The 24209-nt window shown below is 40.2% G+C and overlaps 2 protein-coding genes across 5 annotated transcripts in view; one reads left to right on the forward strand and one right to left on the reverse strand.

Moving 5' to 3' along the window:
* The window catches only part of HERC3 (HECT and RLD domain containing E3 ubiquitin protein ligase 3), a gene marked incomplete at both ends in the record, with an annotated part of 97001 nt that overhangs the window by 4949 nt on the left and 67843 nt on the right, over positions 1-24209 (reverse strand). For 3 of the 4 annotated variants that reach the window (XM_084233105.1, XM_084233102.1, XM_084233104.1), the window contains 2 exons: positions 4801-4903; positions 5712-5895. In XM_084233105.1, coding sequence (XP_084089231.1) covers positions 4801-4903; positions 5712-5895 — 287 coding nt within the window. The remainder of the gene's footprint in view (positions 1-4800; positions 4904-5711; positions 5896-24209) is intronic. The other variant, XM_084233103.1, reaches the window with a different exon arrangement.
* NAP1L5 (nucleosome assembly protein 1 like 5) lies at positions 15878-16444 on the forward strand (the record flags this gene model as incomplete). Its single annotated transcript, XM_084233107.1, has 1 exon — positions 15878-16444. One exon carries the CDS (start codon positions 15878-15880, stop codon positions 16442-16444), a length of 567 nt encoding a protein of 188 aa, XP_084089233.1.

The following is a 24209-nucleotide window of genomic DNA, read 5'->3' on the forward strand; positions in this document are numbered from 1 at the left end:
TCTAGTTTCAGCAGGACCATGGGCATGCACAGGAAGCCTGGGGACTCTAACATGATTAGGGGGAGTGTGAAAATGGCACCTTCCTGGGGCCTCCCTGGTGGTGCAGAGGGTTGAGCACAGCGCTGTGAAGCTGTCTGCAGTCTCTGCAGCGCGTGTTTAATTCCAGGACGGCCAGGGAGATACCCACATAGCGCGGCAGAACTCTTCTGTCGCATCCACTGCTCCCCTCAGTAGTGCTTTCAGTCTGTCTGCCTGTTCTGCTCCCTGCTCTGTCTCTGGTGAATCCTCTCACCCTCCCGCGCCTTTGGCCTGTACCCCGGCTCTTGTATAAATAAAATAAATCTTAAAAAAAGAAGGCACATTCCATTACTTCCATGGCTGGAGAAAGTTTCAACAGACCCTTGACTTCCTTACCATATTAAAATTAGCTAATGAGTCACTTACATGTTTAATTTCGACACTTTTTAACCCTTTGCACTCCGCTGTCCCCTCTCAGGGGACATTGGTAGCCAATGTCCAGAATGGTTCGGAGTGCAAAGGGTTAAAAATGCTACTTTTGCAATGGGGCTGGGTGAGACTGCATGCCTACCCTTTAAGTGTGGACTCTTAGTTCACTTCCTCTTGTGGCTCCTGGTCAGAAGTCCCACTGATTTTCAAAGATAACTGTATGGGGGCTATGTCTCTCTTGTAGGTGCCAAGGGTTGGGGTGCCTGGTATGGGGCATGAACTCCCACTCCTCTCTGGGGAAAAAAAAAATCCCTATTTGTGAAATCCTTCCTGATTATGTTCCTTGTCAAGACCATGTTTCTGCCTTTTCCATCCATTTTGATGTTGTCCTTTGTCCCTTGATATGTAGGAGTTATTTGGCTCATTCGCAGAACCTTTTCATAGAAAACTGTTCCATACATACTTGTATATTTGGGGTGTTGTGGGAGGAGGTGAATTCAGGCTCTTCCTATACTGCTATCTAGAATCATTTCCTCTGTTATTTGGTTTTATATGGTTAAAAATTCTACACTTTTTGTTGGCTAATTTCAGGCTCATTATACACTGAAATAATTCATCTAGTGAAAAGATATTTTAAAATGTCCTCAACTATAAAATGTTCTCAATCAAATGTATGCCCTCACAAATGTTACAAGTCTTCAAAAAATCAAAGAGGAAAGGAATTAGTGACATAGAAAGAGACGAGACAACCTCAGGGGGATATCAAGAAGAAGACCACAGTCTATCTGACTTCAAAATCTCTTTACCACTCAACTGTCTGGTTCTTATACTACTTGCTAGTAAATTTCTATTTGGGATATGTTTGCTTTCCTTTTCATATCTCTCACCTTTTATTTTTGTGACACACTGTGACTTGAAGAGGAAAAATAAGAGAAAGACAGACTTAGTTATCTTTCTCTGTTTTCTACTGCTAAGTAACTATCTCATATTTGATTTGCTGGAAATGACTACAATGAAAACCATTAGTTAAAAAGCACCTGCAAATAATCTACTTTTACCTGAGCTTGCAATGTTATAAATATTCTTTCTTGCTAAAATCTGTAGAGTTCATAAAAATCCCCATAATTCTAAGTGTGTCCGGACAGAAAAAAATAAATCCCCATGCCTAACAGAAGGCTTCTCTTGATTTTCACAGTCTTTGACCTCACCTGGCAAACCTTAACCTTTCATTAGACTCCTATGAAAGGGTCTCTGCTTCTCAAGGGTCAATGAAACTAGACAGAGAAGTGAGACTCTTTTTAAGAAATCTTGTGTGAAGAAATGGAAAGACATCCCCTGCTCATGGATTGGAAGAATAAACATTATTAAAATGGCCATCCTACCAAAAGCAATATACAGATTCAATGCTATTCCAATCAAAATTTCAATGTCATTCTTCAAAGAAATAGAACAATTATTGATGAAATTCATATGGAATCACCAAAAACCCCGAATAGCCAAAGCTCTACTGAAAAAAAAGAAGGAAATGGAGGCATCACACTCCCAGACTTCAAACTCTACTACAAAGCCATAATCATCAAAACTGCATGGTATTGGAACAAGAATAGACATACAGACCAATGGAATCGAATAGAAAATCCAGAAATAAACCCACAGATTTATGGTCAACTAATCTTTGACAAAGGAGCAAAGACTATGCATTGGAGCAAAGAAAGTTTGTTCAATAAATGGTGCTGGGAAAACTGGGTCGCTACATGCAAAAGAATGAAGCTTGACCACTACCTCACACCATACACAAAAATCAACTCAAAATGGATTAAAGAACTAGACATAAGACCTGAAACCATAAAATACATAGAAGGAAATATAGGCGAAACACTACGGGATTTGCACATAAAAGACATCTTTACAGACACATCACCCAAAGCAGTGATACTGAAGGCAAAAATAAACAACTGGGACTACATCAAATTAAAGAGCTTCTGCACAGCAAAAGAGACAATAACAAAAACAAAGAGAAACCCCACCAACTGGGAGAACATTTTTGCACACAACACTAATGATAAAGGACTGATCACAAAAATCTGCAAAGAGCTGATGACACTCAACAACAACAAAGAAAATAATCCAGTCAAAAAATGGGCAGAAGAGCTAAAAAGAAACTTCTCTGAAGAGGAAATGCAAATGGCCAACAGACATATGAAAAAATTTTCAACATCACTTGTAATCAGGGAAATGCAAATCAAAACTACCATGAGATACCATCTTACACCAGTGAGAATGGCACATATTAAAAAAACTAGCAACAACAAATGTTGGCGAGGGTGTGGAGAAAAAGGAACTCTTCTGCACTGTTGGTGGGAGTGCAAACTGGTCCAACCACCATGGAGAGCTGTGTGGAGATTTCTGGACCTACTAAACATAGAGCTTCCATATGATCCAGCAATTCCACTGCTAGGTATTTACCCAAAGGACACAGAAACATCAATTCCAAAGAACACCTACACCCCTATGTTTATAGCAGCACTGTTTACAATAGCTAAGCTTTGGAAACAACCCAAATGCCCAAAAATAGATAACTGGATCAAGAAGATGTGGTACATATATACCATGGAATATTACTCAGCATTCAAAAAAGATAAACACATGCAATTTGCAGCAACATGGATGGCGCTGGAAGGGATCATGCTCAGCGAAATAAGCCAAAAAGAAAAAGAAAAATACCGGATGGTCTCACTCATAGCAGGAATCTAGAAAACTTAAATAAGGGACCAGGAAAATGAATATAAGAAAGTGAAAATCAAAATCAACAAAAAACTATGAACCAGAGACACTTTGTGGGGGGTGGGGGGCGGGAGGGGAAGGATTGGGGTCAGAATGGGGCATGTGCATTTGTATGGGGGAATATAAAAATAAAATTTATTATTTAAAAAAAATAAAAATAAAATAAAATAAAATTGAAAAAAAAAAAAAGAAAGAAATCTTGTGTGAGAGCTGTACCTTCTCTCATTCTTACTCCATGTGAGCAGTTGAATCTGAGGGTATATACTACAATAATATCGATATATGCTCCTTTTTTTAATTTTACTTTTTTTTTTAAGTAATTTTTTTTTTTATTAATGAAGTGCCATTGTTTTGGGTCCTTGTTAATATTTTCCTCAGGTGTGGTCACCACTGCTCTCCCACCACTAAAGCACCCATAGTTCTCTGCCATAGTGAACTGTACTCTTCCCCTGCTACCCGGTTCATCCCTCCCACTCTATCTCCCTCTCCCCACCCTTTCCTGGATGCCTCAGATCTATGGTCAGTTTTCAAGGGTTGGTATTAAAGTTTGTCTTTGTCTAACCCTTTGTCTGACTTCCATATATAAGTGAAACCATTTAATATTTACCTTTCTCCTTTTTATAAAGTGAAAGAGACTGTCTTTCAACTGCTGTGTTTTTTGTTTGTGTGTTTTATTATAGATAAAATTTCTACACTGTTTCTGGCTAATTTCTGACCCTGATTATATACATTGACACAAAGATTTTAACTTTATTCATTCATTCACTCTTTGCATTTTAAAAGGGCAGGTTTTTAGGGAAAAAGAGATGCCTGCATAGACACAAGCAGGGAAAGAGCTATTTTGAAAGGGGCAGGCTTACTAAGGAAAAGAGATGCCTGCATAGATGCAAGCGGACAAGTCTTAGGACAAGATCTACTTAACTATATTTAAATGATTGCACTTGTTCTTGTAAACTAGACTTCAGTCTCCTTTCCAATTGTATCACCCTTCTCAAAAGGATAATACATTGTGTGGTTCTATATTTACAAAATGTCCACAACAGGCAACTCCATAAAGATGAAAACCAAAGGGATGGAAGATTAGGAAGAAATGGACAGTGATACTAATCATTATGGGGTTCACTGTTGAGAACTGTTCTAAAATGAAGTGATAGTTTTAGAACTCTGAAATAGTTACTATAAATCATTGAATTGTTTTAAAAGTAGGTGAATTGTATGGTATGCAAATCATATCTCAATAAAGCTATTGTAGTAAATAACATCTCAGTTCTATCTGTAATGAACAGTTGCAATATTTTCAAAGGCTATAGATATATAGTAGTTTTAGAGCAATTGAAAAGTTAGTGAAATGCTTCTTTTCTTCCTTTCATGCAACCCCTCTCATTAGGCAAAAAATAAGGATTAACAACCTATGTTATACCTTGAGATATCATTAACACAAAATGTGTCAATATATTTACATACTCTTATCATTTAAAAGAACTAAACTTTACTGTAGAGTACATCTTCCTACACCATATGCAAGACTAAAATGTGGACAAATGCCATACTGAGATTACTGATACTTACAGAGAAATTTCTTCTTCTTTTCCAATGGAAACTCATGAAATGTTTCCCAAAATAGTTTCACAGTGGGATGTGTGGCTGAGTAATCACCCTTGTAAATGGCAGTCTATCAAGAAAAGTCAAAAAGAAAAAACTATTTTACCAAACAAGAGTAATATTATAGTGGACATTTGTATAACTTTTATATTTAAGATTAAGAAATAAACACTGAAATGCAGGAGGACTTCAAACAAGTATCCTAGCAAAAAGACTAGGCTCTAGGCATACCCAGTCTGTAACAGGGTGGTCCCCAGGAAAGGGGGAAGTTCCCTGCCCCACCCAAGGGAGGGTGGAGCTGAGCAGGAAGAGGAGAAGCTGAAGAAGAGACTGAGGAAGGAAGGAAGCAGGATGGAGCCAGAAGGAGACCTGGAGGAGGCACATGGAGCCTAGAGACACGTGAAGAAACTGCGCTTGTCTTTTGGTCGTGGACTGGGTGACACAGATGTGGGTGAGACCCATGGGGAGGTGACCATGGCAGCTTTTATCTTGATGTTGATTTTGCTCTTTTCCTTCCGGGCTTGTCTGGTTGTTTCTGACTCTTTTCTGTGGGTCCCCACTGGAAGATGCTTTAGACTTGTGGCAGGCTTTGGGGCCTTGCTCTGGGCCGATCCCATATGGATGGAGTTTTACCCACGAGGGGACAGGTAACTTTGGGTGCTTCATTTAGAAACTAGACTCTTTGCCTTACCTGTATTGTTTCCTAGTTTTTATTAAAGTTCCTTCCCATTAAAGTGTCATATGTTTTGTGTTGATGCGGCGGATGGCAGAACCCATGTAGAATAGGCAGGTTTGCGGGTTTGGGCTGCCCCTCTCCCTGTCCTACAACAAGTCCACTGATGTTTCCTCAGAGGTAAGAGAGTATCTTTCATCCTTACCTCTTCCAGTTCCTCCCAGTTGTAGTTGCTGTTCCCCACCATCATGGCCCTCAGTTCTGAAGGCTGGAAGAGCTCAAGCACTTTGCCACCACACACTTTTAGGAAGCCACTGGAGAAGGCTGTGTACCATTCACAAACTGAGATTTGGAAGACATAATTCACATAAGCATCCACAAATTCCTGCCTGCCAGAGAGCAAAGAAACAGAATACATTTAGCCCAAACATTTACAGAGTTCATCAAACTTCCCTTCTATATCTTTGTGATAAGTGATGAGGAATGGCATTTCATCCAATTCTCACACAAGCAGGCATCCTAAGGCCTCCGATAGATTACCACCAAGTCCTAGGATTCCACCAAATTACGTAAGGCAATCTGGGAGTCGGAGGCCAAGTAGACAAAACCATACTACTGACTTTATTTTATGGAAATGTTCCTGTGGGTCTGCTATTCCTAAGCAGCCTGTTTGGCCACCATTTTGTTCTAAATCCTAAGCAAGGTCAAAATGGCCTGATTAGTTAGGTAGAGAGCCCAACCCTTCAAGGTGCCCTTCAAATCAAACAAGAGCACAAAACTGGATCACAGCTGTGAAGGCTATGCATCACTATGCATCATGAGGTATGACAGGGCGTGGGGGGGTGGGGCACGGGCTGGGAACCAATGTATAACAAAGGACCCCAAAAGCTGATCAGTGGAAAGCCTTGTTGATAAGATTAGAACCATGGCTGGGGATTAGGGTGTGATCTCAATGACAATACCGAGTCATCAAGCAGATGAGAAGTGTGCCTGGAGGGCAGACTCACAATCCCTGATCTTCTATATTCTTCCCCTTTCTTTAATCTCCTACCCTTTAATCTCCTTCCTCTTTCCTTTTGCTCCTCCCCCTTACAACTGATGCTGTGTATCAATAAAAAGGCCAGGATCTTGCTCTTCATTATATAGCCTGCTCCATGACTCTCATTTCTTTATCAGTGTGGTGCTGCCTGATGCAACATGTTCCAGTTTTCATCTTGTTTATGGTACTGCTCAAAATTTCATTTAGAAAAAAATGTGGGTTTTTTTATTTAAAATAAAAAGTCTAAAACAGCACTTGTAGGCTGTTTTCCAATTATTCAGAAATGAATAAAGCTAAACCATTTGATATTGTATTCTCACCTATTTTTGTAACTCCTTTCTATAAATCCTTTAACCACCTTTAGAAAGAACTATCTTATACAGTAACATCTATCTCACTAATAATCAAATGCAAATTAAAAACAGTGAATTACCATTCCCATCCACTGGATTTGGACTAAATTTAGAAGTCAGATAACATCACAAATATCTACAAAATTACTTCAACAGACTAACAATACAGGATGCTACTAGGATGTGGAACAACTAGAACCCTCACATATATTACTAGCAGAAATGCAAAATGGCACTCCACTTTGGAAAACAATTCTATAGTTTCTTATAAAATTAAGTACATACTTAACACACAACGCAAAAGTCTTACTTATATATACTTATCCAAGAGGAAAAAATACATTAAGAAAAGAGTGTATTAGTGATCTCAGTCAAAGATCAACTACTGCTGAGACATTATATCTCTGCACAACTATTATAGGGCAGCCCCAATACAAAACGGGGTGCCTGACTGTGGGTCCTCACCTGCGCGCTTAAAAGGACTTATCAGTACTCTACTGCAGGCACACACAAAAGGTTAATAAAAGGTTTATTTACAAGGGAAGGGCAAATGAGGAAACGTACAACTCAGAGAGAAAAGTGGGAGACAAAGTTTTAAATGTGTCCTACCCGATTTGCCGATCTGGAATCCCAAATGGTACTCTGAGAGCTGGCTGCGAGCCAGGAGCCGTGAAGCCAGGAGGCGAGCGAGAGAGTGAGCCCCCCAAGGCCCACGTGTTTGGTTTTTATACCAAACCTAGCTGCTTAACTCCACCCTCAGGTCCCAGCAACCTTCCCTTTGGTGGTGATGGGATTTGTCTTTCTCATTGTCTTGATGGCTTTGGTGTGGACTGGAGGTGGAGTCCACAAAGCCTGCATGGAATTAGCTCAGGACATCCTTTCCCCCTAACACAACCACTCACATGAAAATGGGAATTTTAAAGTAAAATATAATCATCTATTTAATGGTGACAGAAGTCACCCTAACCATTCATCTTTATATCCCCAATTCAGACACCAGATATAGTGTCCTCATTATTAGAATTCAACAAATATTTATAAGATGAATGAATAATGACTTAAAAAAAAGCATAATTTTAAAATAAAAAATTTAAAAAACACAAAAAGAGTCAAATGACATCAGTAATGGTAAAGAGGTGGAAAAATGGGAACTTCATACACAGCTATGGGGAAGATGAACTATGAAAAGGGAGAAACCACATATATTTAGTATTGAAATAAATGATCAACCAAATGAGAAAAACAAAGGCTATTTATTCAGAACTTGCTATAGCAAATAAGTCATTGCAGTAGAAAATTAGAAGGCCTCAAGTATACCCAGATTGGATATTGTTGGCTCAGGGAAGTGGCAGCGGAGCTGATGAGGAGCAAGCATCCTAGGTGATTGGCTAGGGGTATGTATTTGGCTTTCTCTATTTGATCCTCAGATGGAAAAAGTTGTCAGTTATTAATCAAGTCCTAATCATCTAGAGTGAATTATTACAAAAGTTATTGAGATTGACCTCTTGCAAGCTGGCTTCCTGGGCTACTTATTATAGACAAGAGGTTGGTTTCCTGGGCAGGTTTCTATAGGTTACAGGTTAGGGTTCCATTTTTGTAAATTACCTAGAATGTGCATAGTCAGTCTCTCAGCAGTGGAAATATAAACCATGAACTTAGACATAAACATTAGGTTGGAAAAATCTAGAAAATCTGAAAATGTAAATATATTGACCCACAGCTGGGTGAGCAAACTAGTAAGTAAGGAAAAATGGCCTTAGATGATAAATTACAGGTGAACTTAACAGATATTTATAGAGCATTCTACCCCAACAAAACAGATTATTCTTTTCAAGTGTTCACAGAACATTTTCTTTTTTTTTTTTTTTTAAAGATTTATTTATTTATTTGAACAAGCACTGGGTACAGTCAGAAGCATGGGAGAGTGAGAGGATTCACCAGAGACAGAGCATGGAACAGAACAGGCAGAGTGACGAAATACACTGCTGAGGGGAGCAGCGGGCGGCACAAGAGGTCTGCGCGCCATGTGGGACCCTTGCCGGTGGCCGGGGATCGAACCGGCACTGCAGAAGCTGCGAGCAGCTTCGCAGCCCAGTGCTCAACTGCTGCGCCACCAGGGGAGGCCCCACAGAACATTTTTCAAGGGAAGATCATATGTAAGGACATAAAACAAGTCTTAATAAATTTACAAAGATCGCAATCAAGCATAAATTTTAATCACAATGGTATAAAATTAGAAATCAACCAGAAGAAAGAGGAGGAAACTACTAATTTGTAGAGAATAAACATGCTACTGAACAATTTTTGGGTCAATGAGAAATGACAGATAATCTGAACAAAGTGCTGAAGATATGCCCCAGTTTCTTCTTGATGCTTATAGAAAAATTAAAGAGGAAAGAGATAAATTGAAGAGAGAATTGGGAAGCAAAAACAGGAACTAGAATTTGAAGGCATGAAAAATTCTTGGCCTATCTAGATAACATGCCCTGGAAATAGGGCCAAAGGTGTGCCTAAACAATGATATGCTTAAAGAGATTAGGTACATGATGCATGGATCCAGTCAACCAGATCAGATTTCAGAAACCAGGAATAGAAATGTGCTCATCCAGGGAAGATCTGTGGAAGACCCTTGTTGTGTCTGATGGCTTGGAACCCTGCGAATTGCTTCAAGGCCAACAAGCTTTTTGAGAATTTTGTACTAGCAAAAACATTGTCAGCTTGGACCAAAGGAACAGACAGAGATGGGCCAAAATGAAGGAAGGCCATCAGGCCTCTTGGAATCTCTATAGGTATGAAATGAGCTGATGAAGCTAACAGGCTATGAGCAGGTATTATCTTACAAGAAAAGGGAAGAATGACCCTACAGGCAGATCAGAGGCCAGTGGCACAGGCACTGTGACCGCGGGCTCTAGAGCACAGGTGAAATAAACAGGGCCAGAATCTCTGTGGCCCTCTGGAGGTAGGAGGTAACACCCCATTGAACCAGAGGACAGAGTATAGACCCAAAAAGAATTATTTTCCAGGTCTTAAGGTCAAACAAAATTTATGCTGCTAGGTTTCAGACTTGCTTAGAATCTGTGACTCCTTTCCTGTTTTTGATTTCTTCCTTTTGGAATCTGAATGTCTATCCTATGGCTGTTTCATGATACTATTTGTAAGCAGATTACTTATTCGGTTTCACGGGTTCATAGCTTGTTGAAGAATTTTGTCTCAGGATGCATCAAACTTCTTCATGTCTTGCCCATATCTGCTTTAAATGAATGGGCAGGATGAATATGGATATAAATAATTCATAATACAGGCGGGGAGAGGGAAAAAGGGAGGGGGGAGGGAGAGAGAGATATTGAGATTTATTGTAAGGAATTATAATAAATTCAGGTGCAGGTGATTACAGAAGCTGACAAGCTCGCAAGTCTACAGTCAGCAAATAGAAGTCCCAGGAGAGCCCTTGGCATAGTTTAAGTTCAAAGGCAGGTGGGCTCTCAGGAGGAGCTGATGTTTTTAGTCTAAAGGCAAGAACAAACTGATGTCCCAACTAGCAGGCAATCAAGCAGAGGAGATCCTCTTGTTCAGTCTTCTGGTTCTGTTTAAGTTTTCAGCTGAGTGGATAAGGACAACCCACATAAGGAAGGGCACCCTGTTTTACTCAGGGTGCCCAAATGTTAACATTTACGCAAATGTTAATCTCATGCAGAAATGTGCTCATAAACATATCCAGGGTTTCTTTTGACTAAATATCTGGACACGCCAAGGCCTATTCATGTCGACACAAAATAAACCATCAGAGATAAGCATTTGGACTTAGAGTTGAGGCTCGGTCAGTCATTGGGAGATGTTGGAAAGGGGTGAATGTATTTTGTAGGTTAGAAGGACATGAATTTGTGGGGGTGTTACAGGTTGAAGGGTGAACTCTTACAGGTTTCCTTGAATCCCCCTAAAATTCATTTTCTGAAATCCTAACATTCCATTACCTCAGAAGGTGACCTTATTCAGAGATATGATCTTTACAGGGGTAATCAATTAAAATGAGGGCATTAGGGTGGACTCCAATCCACTATGACTGTTGTCCTTATGAAAAAGAGCAATCTGATTACTGAGACAGATGTGTATAGAGGGAAGACAATGGAAAGAACCCCCAGGAGGAGACGGCCATCTAGAAGCCAAGGAGAGAGAGAGACCTGGAACTTATTCTCCCGTCATACTTTAGAAAGAACCAACCATGTCCACAACTTGATTTTGGACTTGTGGCTGTTACAGGGCAGCCCTGATATAAAACGGGTTGCCTGACTTGGGTCTTCACCCGCGTGCTTAAAAAGGACTTATTAATACTCTGCTGAAGGCACACACAAAAGGTTAATAAAAGGTTTATTTACAAGGGAAGGGGAAATGAGGAAATGTACAACTCAGGGAGAAAAGTGGGAGATAAAGTCTTAAATGCATCCTACCCGTTCTGCCGACCTGGAATCCCAAATGGCACTCTGAGAGCTGAATAAGAGCCAAGAGCTAGGAGTCCAAGAAGGAGGCCCCAAGGCCCACATGTCTGGTTTTATACCAAACCTGGCTGCTTAACTCCACCCTCAGGTCCCAGCAACCCTTTTGGTGATGATGGGATTTGTCTTTCCCAATGTCTTGATGGCTTTGGTCTGTGGTGGGGGTGGAGTCCACAAAGCCTATATGGAATTAGCTCAGGACATCCTTTCCCCCTAACATGGCCTCAGGAACTGAGAAACTATAATGTGCCGATATAAAGACTTCAGAGCACAACAGCTCAGCTACACTATTAGCAACTGTATGTTACTGAAGTCCCAATTATATACCAAAGTCCATAAAGCTCAAAAAATGAGACAATTCTTAATGAGTCAAAATAATTTTTACATAAAGAACAAGTACTCTGTATTCAAAGGTTTTTAGGAGTCTGAATTTAAACTGTAGTAAAGGTCTTTAAAAAAAAAACAACTGTCACCTGTCACGCTGAATCTAAAATTTGTATAAGAAAACAAAGGAGCTAGAAGAGCCAAACAATTTTGAAAAAGAACAAAGTTAGAGGGCTCATATTACCAATTTCATCACTTACTATTATAATGTTACAGTTATCAAGAGGGCTACTATGTGTAAATACACAAATCAATACAACAGAACAGGCAATAGTCATGCTTATATATGATCAACTCACTCAGCAGACAAAGGATAGGCCTTTTAATAAGTAGTGATGGAACAAGCCACAGACTAGAAGAAAATATTTGCAAACCATCTCAAAAAGGATTTGTGTCCAGAATATATGAAAACACTTAAAAATTAGTGATAAAGAAAAACAAATTAGAAAATAGGCAAAAGATCTAAATAGATATTTTATCAAAAAAGGTATGTGAATGGCACACAGGCACAGTGGAAGATATTATTTCCTCAAGTAATCAGTAATGATACCACATACAGCTGTCAGATTATGGGGGGAAAATGAGCACCACCACCAAATAACAGTAAAAAACTAGAGCAACTGCAACTCTCATATTTCGTGGTGTGAAAGCAAAATGGTGCAGTCACTTTAGAAAACAGTGTGTAAATTTCTTAAAGAGTTAAACATACATTTACCATATGATCTAGCAATTCCACTTCTAGGTATTTACCAAGAGAAATAAAACTTGTATCTATACAGAAACCTGTACCTGAATGTTCTTCACAGCATCTTTCATAATCTGAGAAATTGGAAACAACCCAAATGGGAACTTTGCTCCATAATAAAAAAGAACCAACTACTAATATACACAAATATAAGGATGAATCTCAAATGTACTACATGCTGAGTGAAGGAGTTCAGACTCAAAAGGCTATATACATATGATTCCAGTCATCTGCAGAAAATAGATCATGGTCACGAGAACTGGCAGTGAGGGAAGCATCATGAGGGAATTTTGGGGCATGATGTTCTACACATCTTAGTTGCTACGCTGTTGAAATGACTGTACTTATTTGTCAAAGTACCTTAAAAAGAGTAAATTTTATTTTACTTAAGTTTATTTCAAAAACATTTTAGGAGGCCTCCCTGGTGGCGCAAGCGGTTAAGCCACACACTATGAAGCAGTCTGCAGCCTCTGCAGCACGAGTTCGATCCCTGGCCAGCTACAGAGAAACCCACATGGCGCAGCAGACCTCTCCTCTCTCGCCCACTGCTCCCCTCAGCAATGTATTTCAGTTAGTCTGCCTGTTCTGCTCCCCACTCTGTCTCTGGTGAATCTTCTCACCCCCCGCATCTCCGGCCTGTACCCCAGCTCTTGTATGCATAAATAAATAAATCTTTAACAAAAACACATAGGAAACTTTAGGGGAAAAGGTAGCCTCGTTTAAAATTAAGTCTCGGGCCTCCCCGGTGGTGCAACAGGTTGAGCGCAGTGCTGTGAAGCTTTCCACAGCCTCTGCAGCATGTGTTTGATTTCCGGTTGGCTGGGGAGATGCCCGCATGGCGCAGCAGACCTCTCCTGTCTCACCTGCTGCTCCCCTCAGCAATAGTTTCGGTGCATCTGCCTGTTCTGCTCCCTGCTCTGACTCTGGTGAATTCTCTCATGCTCCTCCTCCTCTGGTCTGTGCCCCAGTTCTTGTATAAATAAATAAATCTTTAAAAAAAATTTTAAGTTTCAAGATGGGAACATAAAAATCCTAAAACACAAGTACATCCTGGTTGTCTCAAGCAAGTTTGGCCAAACAGATTTGGTTAAAATTTAGGCTTTTTATTTCTTTAAGTCCATTGAAACTTTTATACCACAAGTATAAGAAGATTTTTTTTCTGCCCTTGATTCTTCCAATCAATGACACATATAATAAAATATTTATTTCACTTAGTTGTTCTAATTTCTTACTTTAAATTGGAAAAAAAGCATTCCAAACTGCAAGGCAGCTATAGTCATCAAGATATGATATGTGGAGTGCATGGGTGATACTGGGTATGTATAAGCCTGTCATCTAAATATAAATATATTATAATATCAAATTCAGTCAGGGCTAAAATTAAAACTTCAGCCTTTACAATAAAACTCACCCATTACAAATGGCACCAGGAAAGAGGGAAGTAAACTATTTGGAATAAAATTAAGAAAGTAAGGGCCTCCCCGGTGGCGCAGCGGTTGAGCGCTGGGTTGCGAAGCTACCTGCGGCCTCTGCGGCGCCGGTTCGATCCCCGGCTGCTCCCCGGCCACAGGAGGAGGGTCCCACATGGTGTGCAGACCTCTCCTGCCGCCCGCTGCTCCCCTCAGCAGTGTACTTCGGTCCTTCTGCCTGCTCTGCTCCCTGCTCTGGCTCTGGTGAATTCTCTCACCCTCCCACGCTTCTGACTGTACCCAGTGCATATATAAACCAAACAAACAAACAAACAAATAATAAATAAATAAATAAATAAGACATGCCTCTAGAAAATAAAAAAAAAAAATTAAGAAAGTAAAATAGACAACAGGAATCACAAGCACATTTAAAAAACAAAACAAAATCCTAAGGTGTTTGCTAATGCAAATACATTGAGCCTTTTATAAATGGTTACTTTCTTTGGAGAAGGTGACAATGAGGTCCTTTTGTAAGACAGAATATTACTGCAGGTTATCTTTACATGTTAATAAATGCAATTATTTTGTTAAAAAAAACATATTAAAACACTTGCTATGCGCCAGCACTAAGTGTTAAACATATTACTATGTAATATTCACAGAAAAAAGAAACAGAAGACACCAAATGTACTCTGAGACGCTACTTAGTAACAATCAAATGGTTGGTGGAAAGGTTTCAGCAAATCCCAAAAGAGTGCAAGGGAAGTATTTAAATCCGTAATCCTGAATTTGAAAATACTCTGGAAAAAACACCAGATCACTTCCATACCAAAAATATGTGCCCTCATCCTTATTCAAGAAGCTATCATTTTGCATCTCTTGATTTAATTACTGTGTTATTAAGAGAATTATGGTTTGCTAGTTAAAAGAGCTTTTATTATTATTTTTTTTAACATTCTCTGATACAACTCAGAGGCAAAAGACACAGAGCAGATGCTGACCTGTGGAGTACCTTGGAGACAAAGTGTGCATGCATATGTGTCTGTGTGTCCCCAATGAACAACAGTCCTAAAAACATGCTTCCTCTACGCTAGAATGGATTCTAGCCCTTGGGCACCAGACAGCTTTATTTCTCTTTGATTTTCCTCTGGCTTCATTCCTCCCCACAAGCCAAGAGTTCCAAGAAACCTTCTAGAACACATCCCCAGGGTCCTGAGATTCTCTATCCAAATGTCCCAACACCGCTTCTGCGGCCCACCATGCTGAGTGAAGATCCTGACACCGTATACACGGCGCTGGGCTCAGCCATGGACTAGGGGTTGTTGGGCAGATGGTATGGAGCTTGGGTGTGCAAGCTGCCCTGTCCACACGCATGCAGTCTGGTCCCAAAGTGGGTGGAATGGAGTCAGCTCTCCTGTGCCTCCCAGTTGTACAAATAAAAGAGATGATGAACGCAGACTCCATGGAAGTAGCCAGAAACCCTCTACCACGGCAGGACGCCGCCAGCTACGGGGAGGTGCAGACAAAGACTAAGATCGATGTATCGACAGATGTCTGTAAGGACCTGGGGAGACAGAGGTGCAAATGAAAAAGGCGGAAGCCATCCAAGCAGTCCGCGCAACAGTGCCTTGGAAACCGCTATCACGAGGGGGGGTGGTGGGGGGTGCTACGGCCCCTGGGGAGATGGTATCTAGGAAACGGGTTGACGTTGCTGCAGTGGCAGGAGAAGACAAGGTAGCAACAGGAGGCAGCTGGCGCAGTGCGAGGGCGCGACGGTCAGCTGACTCCGGCCAGCCAGTCCGGCGCGGCCGCTAAGAGGGCGGGGCCGCGGCCGACGTCACTGCCGCGGCCGACGTCACCGCCACTTGCCGCATCCGCAGACCGCGCTGGTGCAGCTCGGGTGCGGGTCTCTGCGGCAGCTACCTGGACCTCTGCGGCTTTTCCTGCTAACATGGCTGACTCGGAAAACCAGGCACCTGCGGAGCCCGGGCAGGCGGCGGCGGCCGCGGCGGAGGCAGCAGCGGCGGCGGCGGAGGAGGTAATGGTGGAAGGCGGTGCGGAGGGGGGAGACTCTGACAGCGCCGCCGGGGATTCTGACAGCGCGACCGGTCAGACGGCGGAGGAGCCCCAGGCCCCCGCAGAGAATGCCCCCAAGCCGAAAAATGACTTTATCGAGAGCCTGCCTAATTCGGTGAAATGCAGAGTCCTGGCTCTCAAAAAGCTGCAGAAGCGGTGCGATAAGATAGAAGCCAAATTTGACAAGGAATTTCAGGCTCTGGAAAAAAAGTATAACGACATCTATAAGCCCCTGCTCGCCAAGATCCAGGAGCTCACCGGTGAGATGGAGGGGTGTGCATGGACCTTAGAGGGCGAGGAGGAGGACGACGACGAGGAGGAGTACGAGGAGGAGGATGGGGAGGAGGAGGAGGAGGAGGAGGACGACGAGGCGGCCGCGGCGGGGGCCGCCGGCAAGGACGAGGGTCCCCACTCTGCGGCAGCCGATGACGCCAAGAAATAAACCAGGGGCCGAGATTTAAGAGGGAAAGATGACGAAAACCAACCCCCTACTTTTTAAGACAAATTACATCGGTGGACTTTAAAAGGCTCAGGTTTGGGACCCAAATATAATGTGAATCAATCCTGACATTCCTAAAAATAGATTAAATTGAAGCAATCAGATCCCGGCCAGCCCATTTCAAATTTGATTTTCATTTTGGACACAATGAATATACCAAAAGCTGTTGGGGGGAAAAAAAAACGAGTTAAATTTTTGATGATTTTTTTCATGATCTCTCTCTTGGGAGGACGAGAACTGAGACGTATGAAAGGGTGTCAAGACTATCACGTTGATCCCATTCATCACATTATCATCACGCTACACACGGCGCACCCAGGCCAAGGCTGAACATGTTCTCAATGCTTAATTCTTCAATTTCTGTAGTCCTCAAATTTTCCAGTGCAAAAAAGGCAAACCCCGCCCTCCCTCCCCGCCCCCCCCAACCAGTCTCATCTTTCAGACTTTGCTTTTATAACCCAGACATTAGCTTTACATTTCAGAGAAGAGTGATGGAGTCGAGGAAGCCTGTGATGGAGATCGTGACATTACTGTTAATGAAGCCTGCGAAACTGCCACTTCTAATTCTGAAGAACGTACTGAGTATTTAAACATAGAGAAACAACATGGTTCTGAGAAGGAGGGTGTAGACCTGTATAATACTGTCGACATACGTGTTCATCCCTTACAATTTCATGTTTATGTGTTTTCTTGGTGGTGTCTGTTTACAAAGATGTAAAAATCCCAAATGTTTAAGTATTAAATTCCTTTATCTAGTGTTTTAGAAGTATTAATTTACTTGAAGATGTAGAACATAGACAATTCTGTAAAGCATGTGTACCCAGTGTTATGTCATTTGATCCTTGTGAAGTCTTTTTGTCATGTAGCTTTTAGAATGTAGCTGTGAAAATTATCAGAACTCTTCACTGAAGCTAATATGTGTGGAAAAATATATACTTGAAGAACCAATCCAAATGTGTCCCCACCCCCAGCTCAGAAGTAGAAAGGGTTTACGTTTGCTTGTATTAGCTGTGCCTTCATTATTTTGCTATGTAAATGTGACATATTAAATATAAAATGGTGCATAATTAAATCTTACTGCTTGAGGATAGACTGGCATACAGCTAAGGATTTTTAAGAAGGACACATTTAATGTAAGACTCTTAGCTTCTGTGTGGGTTTTGAATTGTGTGTGACCCAGCGATCTATAAAAGAAACATAAGCATAAAATTGTTTACCACTGTGGTGTTAATAAAACAGTATTTTCAAAAAATGAGAGACTCATTATTCTGACTGCCTAGATTTAAATCCCAGCTCTGACTGCTATTAGCTATGAACCTTGGGCAATTCAGTTAATCTATCTGCATTCAATTTTTCCTCATACATAAAAGGGAATAATTCCTTCCTCCCAGATTATGGAGAACAATACAGATAAAGCCCATGGAACGGTGTCTGACACATGCTAAGTGCTCAAGAAATTTCAGCTACTATTATTACATGAAGGATAAAGACAATGATTGGAAATTTAGTCCCCTCCCCGGTGACAAAAGGGAGGAAATGGAAATTACATAAACACATAAAATATTTTTTTCATTTAATATTTTAAATATTTAAATTTATCCCTAAATATTTTTCAATATCTACATAAATATATTTTCCCCTTAGGCCCAATATTCTCCCCAACATTTCTCTCTTTTCATCATCATATTTTTAAGTTCACGATTCCTTATCGTCAGAGAAGAATGTGGCCTTTAATTCAGAAAAACAGGAAATTCAATAAACTCTTATTTTGGTTTCCTCACTATAAAATCAATTTGACTTCCTCCCAGAAAGGATAAAAGACTTTAAGGTGACATTATAAATATAAAAAAAAGGCTATTTCAGGCTACTTCAACTTTACATTGGGGCATTCTGAATGAAGTAAAAATAATTTAAAAATTAAAACCTCTCTCCAAATATAAAACTCAGTTGTATTTTTCCTCCATTGCCCTTAAGGGTTAAGTTACACAGACACAAGATTACACTGCTTTACCTCAGGGGATGGCAGGCAGCTCTCTCCTGTTGCTAATGGCAATAAGTGCGTATAATAAAGGTAATAATAATCTTCCTTATGGCTGAGTCAACCAAAAGGGAAAATCAAAATAATATATAAGGGGCCAATGATTACCTTAATCATATGGTTACCTTAATAAAAACCAAAAAAATAATAAAATGCAATATTTCTTCTCCCTGGGAATAAGACACTTCGTTCGATATTTTTCTAGGTCCGGCAAAGATGGCGGAAACAAATGATTGTAAGTATTGGGGAAAATTTTTTTGCAGGAATGTGATTATATATAGAAAACCCAAGAAAATCAACTGAAACTATGACATTTATAAATTGTAAAGAAATGACCAGTGATGAGATAAATATATAAAATCCAATAACTCTTTGTAGGCACTAATAATGGATTAAAATATATGGAAAAGTCTTTCACAGAAGTAAGAAAGCTCTAATAAGAATATGTATAACCTAAGTGTAAAGAAAAAAAACAGATTATCACACAAAGAAATGTAAAATAGGTCTTTGGTTAGTAAGACTAAACATAACAAAGGTATCATTTCTTTTTCAATCAAATTTTAATTTATCACACTTCAAAACCTAAATTGGATCTGAAATGTAATATAAATACCCTAATGTTCACATTTTAATGTTAGCATGAAAACAAGTAATCTGGAAACAATTTAGATTTTTACTTAGACTACACATTTCAAAAAAATGTTTTAATTGAATATATTAAGTATCATTACTGGGCAGGGAAAGGGTAAGATTAGAGTAATTTAAGAAATAAAAGATTAATCAGGCACAACACCACAAAATTTTAGAAATCAAAGTTCTTAACAAATATACTCATTTTCAAAAGCAAATGGAATAAAATCTGTAATAACTGTGGAAGGCAGAGGGTTTGTGGTCTGAATTGAGTTCATACATATTGTGAACATGATTTAGTACTAATAAATATGTAAAGAATATCAGCAGACCACTTTAAAAAGGAAAAACCTTGTTGGGGGCAGAAAGACAGGTACTAAAAGGGCAGCACTAAGTGCACTTGGATTCTACTGTGGCCTGGAATTTACACATCCCCAGCTGTGGCCAGTAATCTTTCTTTCATTAATGATGAGACTTTAGCTATAGGGTTTCCTAGCTGCAGTCTAGCACTGTTGACCACTTTCCCCAGGATGCAGAATCAAACATCCTCCGTAATATCAAGCAATCTCCACCATTTCTTAACTGAGTTGGTCTTTACCCTGCCTTTTCTGGACAGGCTATTTGACAGTTTCTCAGGCAGTCATAAAATTGGCAATTTAACATCTAACAGGTTATCCCCCACCCCCCAACACCCTCCCCGCCCCCTGCCAAAGCAGGTCAAACACTATCCCTAAAACCATTTTTAATCCAGTGTAGGCCCAAATTCACCAACAAGGCGCAAAATTACTAGCAGAAAGAAAGGCAAAATGCATTGCACATTCAACTAGGCTCTAAGATCACTCTGCAGAAAACTGCAGTCAAGTGGATGCTCACCGTCCAAGCAGGGCTCAGCAGCTCTCCCTGCCAGAGAGCTTACCTTCAGTCCACACACACAGACACATGACACATACACAGACATACCTGTACATACACTCACATATACATACTTTTTTACTAAGTGAAATGCACATAACCATTAACCAATCAAAGGAGCAACTCAGTGGCCTTTAGTATATTCACAATATTGTACAACCACCACTTCCACCTAATTCACTTTCTTAAACATTTTTAGGTGAACAGTCCATAGAATGGATCAGTGCTGTGTAGACTATGTAGTCTATGTATAGAAGAAATATAAAAATTGACTGAAGAGATTGAATTTCCCATTAAATTAGATTTTTAAAAGAGAAACTCAGCGTTTATAAAGATTTGCTGAAATGAGTAGTCTCATACATTGGTGATAATGTATAAACTAGCATAGCTCATTAGCAAAATCAACTTAGCAAAATTATCTATCAACAGGTTCAAAATGACATATACTAATTTAATTTCACCCTTGGGATGTTATCATTAAAAAGTAATTTTAAAGGCAAACAAAGCTCTATACACAGAAGATATCTGATAGAGCCTAATTAAAAATGAAGAGGGGGGAAATGGAAAGGGAAATTCTAAAAAATATGTAGAAACAAGCCAAATAGTGAAAGAATAGAAATTAGGCATTCACCTAACAGACTGTGCAGTCATTACTAAGGTTGTCCATGGGGGCTTTGTAATAATATTGAAAATATAAACACTGTCTCAACCTAAACTTAATGATTCAGACATGTAACAAGGTTATACAGTGTGTTTTTAACTTTGCCAACTTTTTTTTTTTTTTAAATTGCATAGTCTGCACTATGGCAAACTTTTCCATCATTTTTTCAATTAGGTGGGGGAGGGGTGGGGAACACTGCAGACCCAGTGTTGGCCTCTAGGAGGCAGTGTGCAGAAGCACACAGAACACAAGCTCCCACCCAAACCACCTAGCTCTGGCCTTGAATCTTGAAGTTATGTGTAATCTGTGACAAGTGGCATGCCTTTCGTGTCTTGGTTTCTTCATCTGTCAAGTGGGGTGGATAACATGAAATACTTAAAAAAGTGCCTGATGCATGGCAAGAACTCTAGAAATCTTAACTGGCATTTTAATTACCTGCTACTTCTACAATAGTACAGTGCAAACAAAATGCAAATCATAAAGATTACATCACACAGACTATCCAGGGAGATCATATTCTTACAGAGAAAGACTGTACAGAGTTGACTCTCCATAAAAAGGGGAGTTTCCAGGTTCCCTGTCCCACTTAAGGTGAAGCAACAGACTTAGTAACTTCCTGCTTCAAAGAAAGGGTGCTGCGGAGTGGGGAGATGACTTGCAAGGGAACCTGAAAGAGAGGAGGAGGTACGTGGAACAAAGACATATGAAGAAGGCCTGTCTGCTTCTCTGCTTTGAAAATTGTACAGGGACTTGGAGAAGGACATGGAAGAAAATATGGGTGGGAAACACATGGGAAGACCGAAAATGGCAACCTTTATTTGGATGGGTTTGTACTTTGATTTTGCTCCTTTCATCCCAGACTTTCCTGGCTCCTTCTGCCCCTTTCCTATGGTTCCTGCCAGAAGGTACCTTAGACTTGCAGCAGGTTTTCAGGCCTCAGAGGTCCCACTTCGGGCCAACTCTGTTTGGCTGGACATTTACCTATGAGATGATGGGCAACTCTGGGTATTTCCTTGGGAAACTATTATTCTTTCTTCTCTCCCTATGCACGTTATTCACTTAAAGTTTTTCCACACTAAATGTATGTTTTGTCTTTATGTGGTGGATGGCAGAACTCTTTTAGAGCATACAAGTTTGGGCATCTTAGGGTACCCCTTAGTCTGCACACTAACAATATGAGGTCTACTACCAGCAGTCTTAACTTCAGTAGATTTAAAGAGGCAGAAATGTTTGTCATGTGTAAATTTTATTCTTAGTTTCTTTCTATGGATCCCTATGGAGCACTCAACTTAAAGCAGTCATTTCTTACTGTGTGGTCTTTTTACTATTTTCTTTCTCTCTCTCTCTCTCTGTCTGTCTGTCTCTCTCTCTCTCCCCACCCCCCCTTGCCTCCTGCTTTTTTTAATATGGGAAAATGGGGCAAGATTTTAAACTGCATTGAATTTGATTACATTAAATTGGTACAACTGGGGGAATCTGGAATGATATGAGAGTTCTTCACTAATGTTAATAACACCTGTTATAGAGTGTGAGAAGTAGTTACCCATGTATAGTCATATAATATAGTATTATCCAAATGTGACTACCAGCTGTGGCAAAATTTGACTGTGATGAGGCCACCAAGAGTCACCCACACACAGATGCTCTTAACTGGGTGCTTACAACTCATTTAACTCTCTGCAACTCTCTAAAGGATAAAAGTAATTTTAAACCAAGTGGAATGTAATAAATCATGGATATAGATTTGGTACCCTTCTGGCAATTTCTTCCAGGGCAATGTTGACAGCAAATATCTTACTGTTAACTCATCAAAAAGAGCTTCAATGCCAGCAGCATTTGTGTACTTAAGTGCCCAGCTTAAAAATCCAGCAAGTATTATCTCTATAGCTCTTGCACCTTCTTATACTGATCACACGATAAGGACCTCCAATGATGAAATTGTAAATGATCTTTTTTTTATCAGAGTCTCAACAAGTTTTATTGATAAAATTTCTGCTTTTTGAATCTAAGTAACATGGCAGTAACCTTACTGGGTTCTCAGAAGCCTGTATAACTGGTAACTCTGTGGCAGCACCAGGCTCTGCCTCCTGTCGCCAAGCACAGAAATGCGTACAAACAGCCCACAGCTGCCTGGATGGCTCCCCGTGAACTCATCGAGTGGGAGCACTCTGGGAAAGCCCAAACCTAACTCGTCCTGACAGAGAAGTTGTCCCCAGCTTAATCTCAAACACACTGTGTTGGCAACATAAAAATATGAATCTTCCTCTGCCTAATAATATTTAAAATAGTAGCACTCTTTAATGTACAAAAACTTGGAAAATTCTGCAAATATTTTTTAGAAAGTCATGGGAACAGAACAATGGAATCTTGTATTCCATTGTATTCAGGTAAAAGAATAATGTGGGCTCCCTTCTTACTACTCCCTTGAGTTGATATATTGCCTTCCTTTAAAAAATCATGTGTGAGTTCACAATATCCAGTGGAAAATGCTTTGAAGAATCGACCCTCTACAAAGCTTTTATAAACAAAAGCACACCCTCCTCACCAATTCTGACATCACTCACGGGGTTTAGCAATGTCTGTGAGTTCACATGTGTAAGTAACATACAGAAACAGTAGAGGAGGGCCTTCCCAGTAGTGCAAGGAGTTAAGATGCAACCTATGAAGCTACTGGCAGCCAATGTAGCACAAGTTCGATCCCTGACCAGGGAGCTACCCACATGGTGCAGCAGAACGCTCCTGTCTCGCTCACTGCTCCCCTCAGCAGTGTATTTTAGTCAATCCTCCTGTTCTGCTCCCCTCTCTGTCTCTAGTAAATCCTCTCACACCCTGCACCTCTGGCCTGTACCCCAGTTCTTATATGCATAAATAAATAAATCTTTAAAAAAAAAAGAAATAGTGGAGGAGAAAAAGATCAAGAAAGTGTATCATGGACCCACTTCTATCATGCAGCTGTTTTGCTCACAATCCAATAATGCTTCTTATTACCTGCTAAATGAAATCAAAACTCCAATTTTCAATGTTATCTACAATCTGATCCCCTAGCAAAGCTAGTGTGGAGGTATTCAAATGCAGCCTCCACAGCTATGCCCCCTCCCAGTATTCATGCCTACTCACTCACCCACTCACTGACTGTTATTTGCCTGAAATAACAAACAAAATTCAACCATCACTTTACTATCACCTTTCACTTTTTATCACATCTTCGTCTTAGTATCCAAATCTTAGTAGACTCCCCAACCTAGCTCTATCCCATGTCTATCCTCCAGATATACCTGCCCAGTTGATTTCTTTGAACTCCTTCAGATTCAACCACTCAATTATGTCCTCATATTTCATTAGGGTTCATATGAGAACTTTATACCCTAAACTGTTACATTTCTATTTCCCTGAAAAGTTTGCTTCTCAACTACTGAGTCAATTCAATTGCTGATTCAAAGAAATGTCTACCGGATAAAGCAAGAAAC

The sequence above is a fragment of the Talpa europaea genome, assembly GCF_964194135.1.
Source record: "Talpa europaea genome assembly, chromosome: 5".
In the NCBI taxonomy this organism is placed as follows: Eukaryota; Metazoa; Chordata; class Mammalia; order Eulipotyphla; family Talpidae; genus Talpa; species Talpa europaea.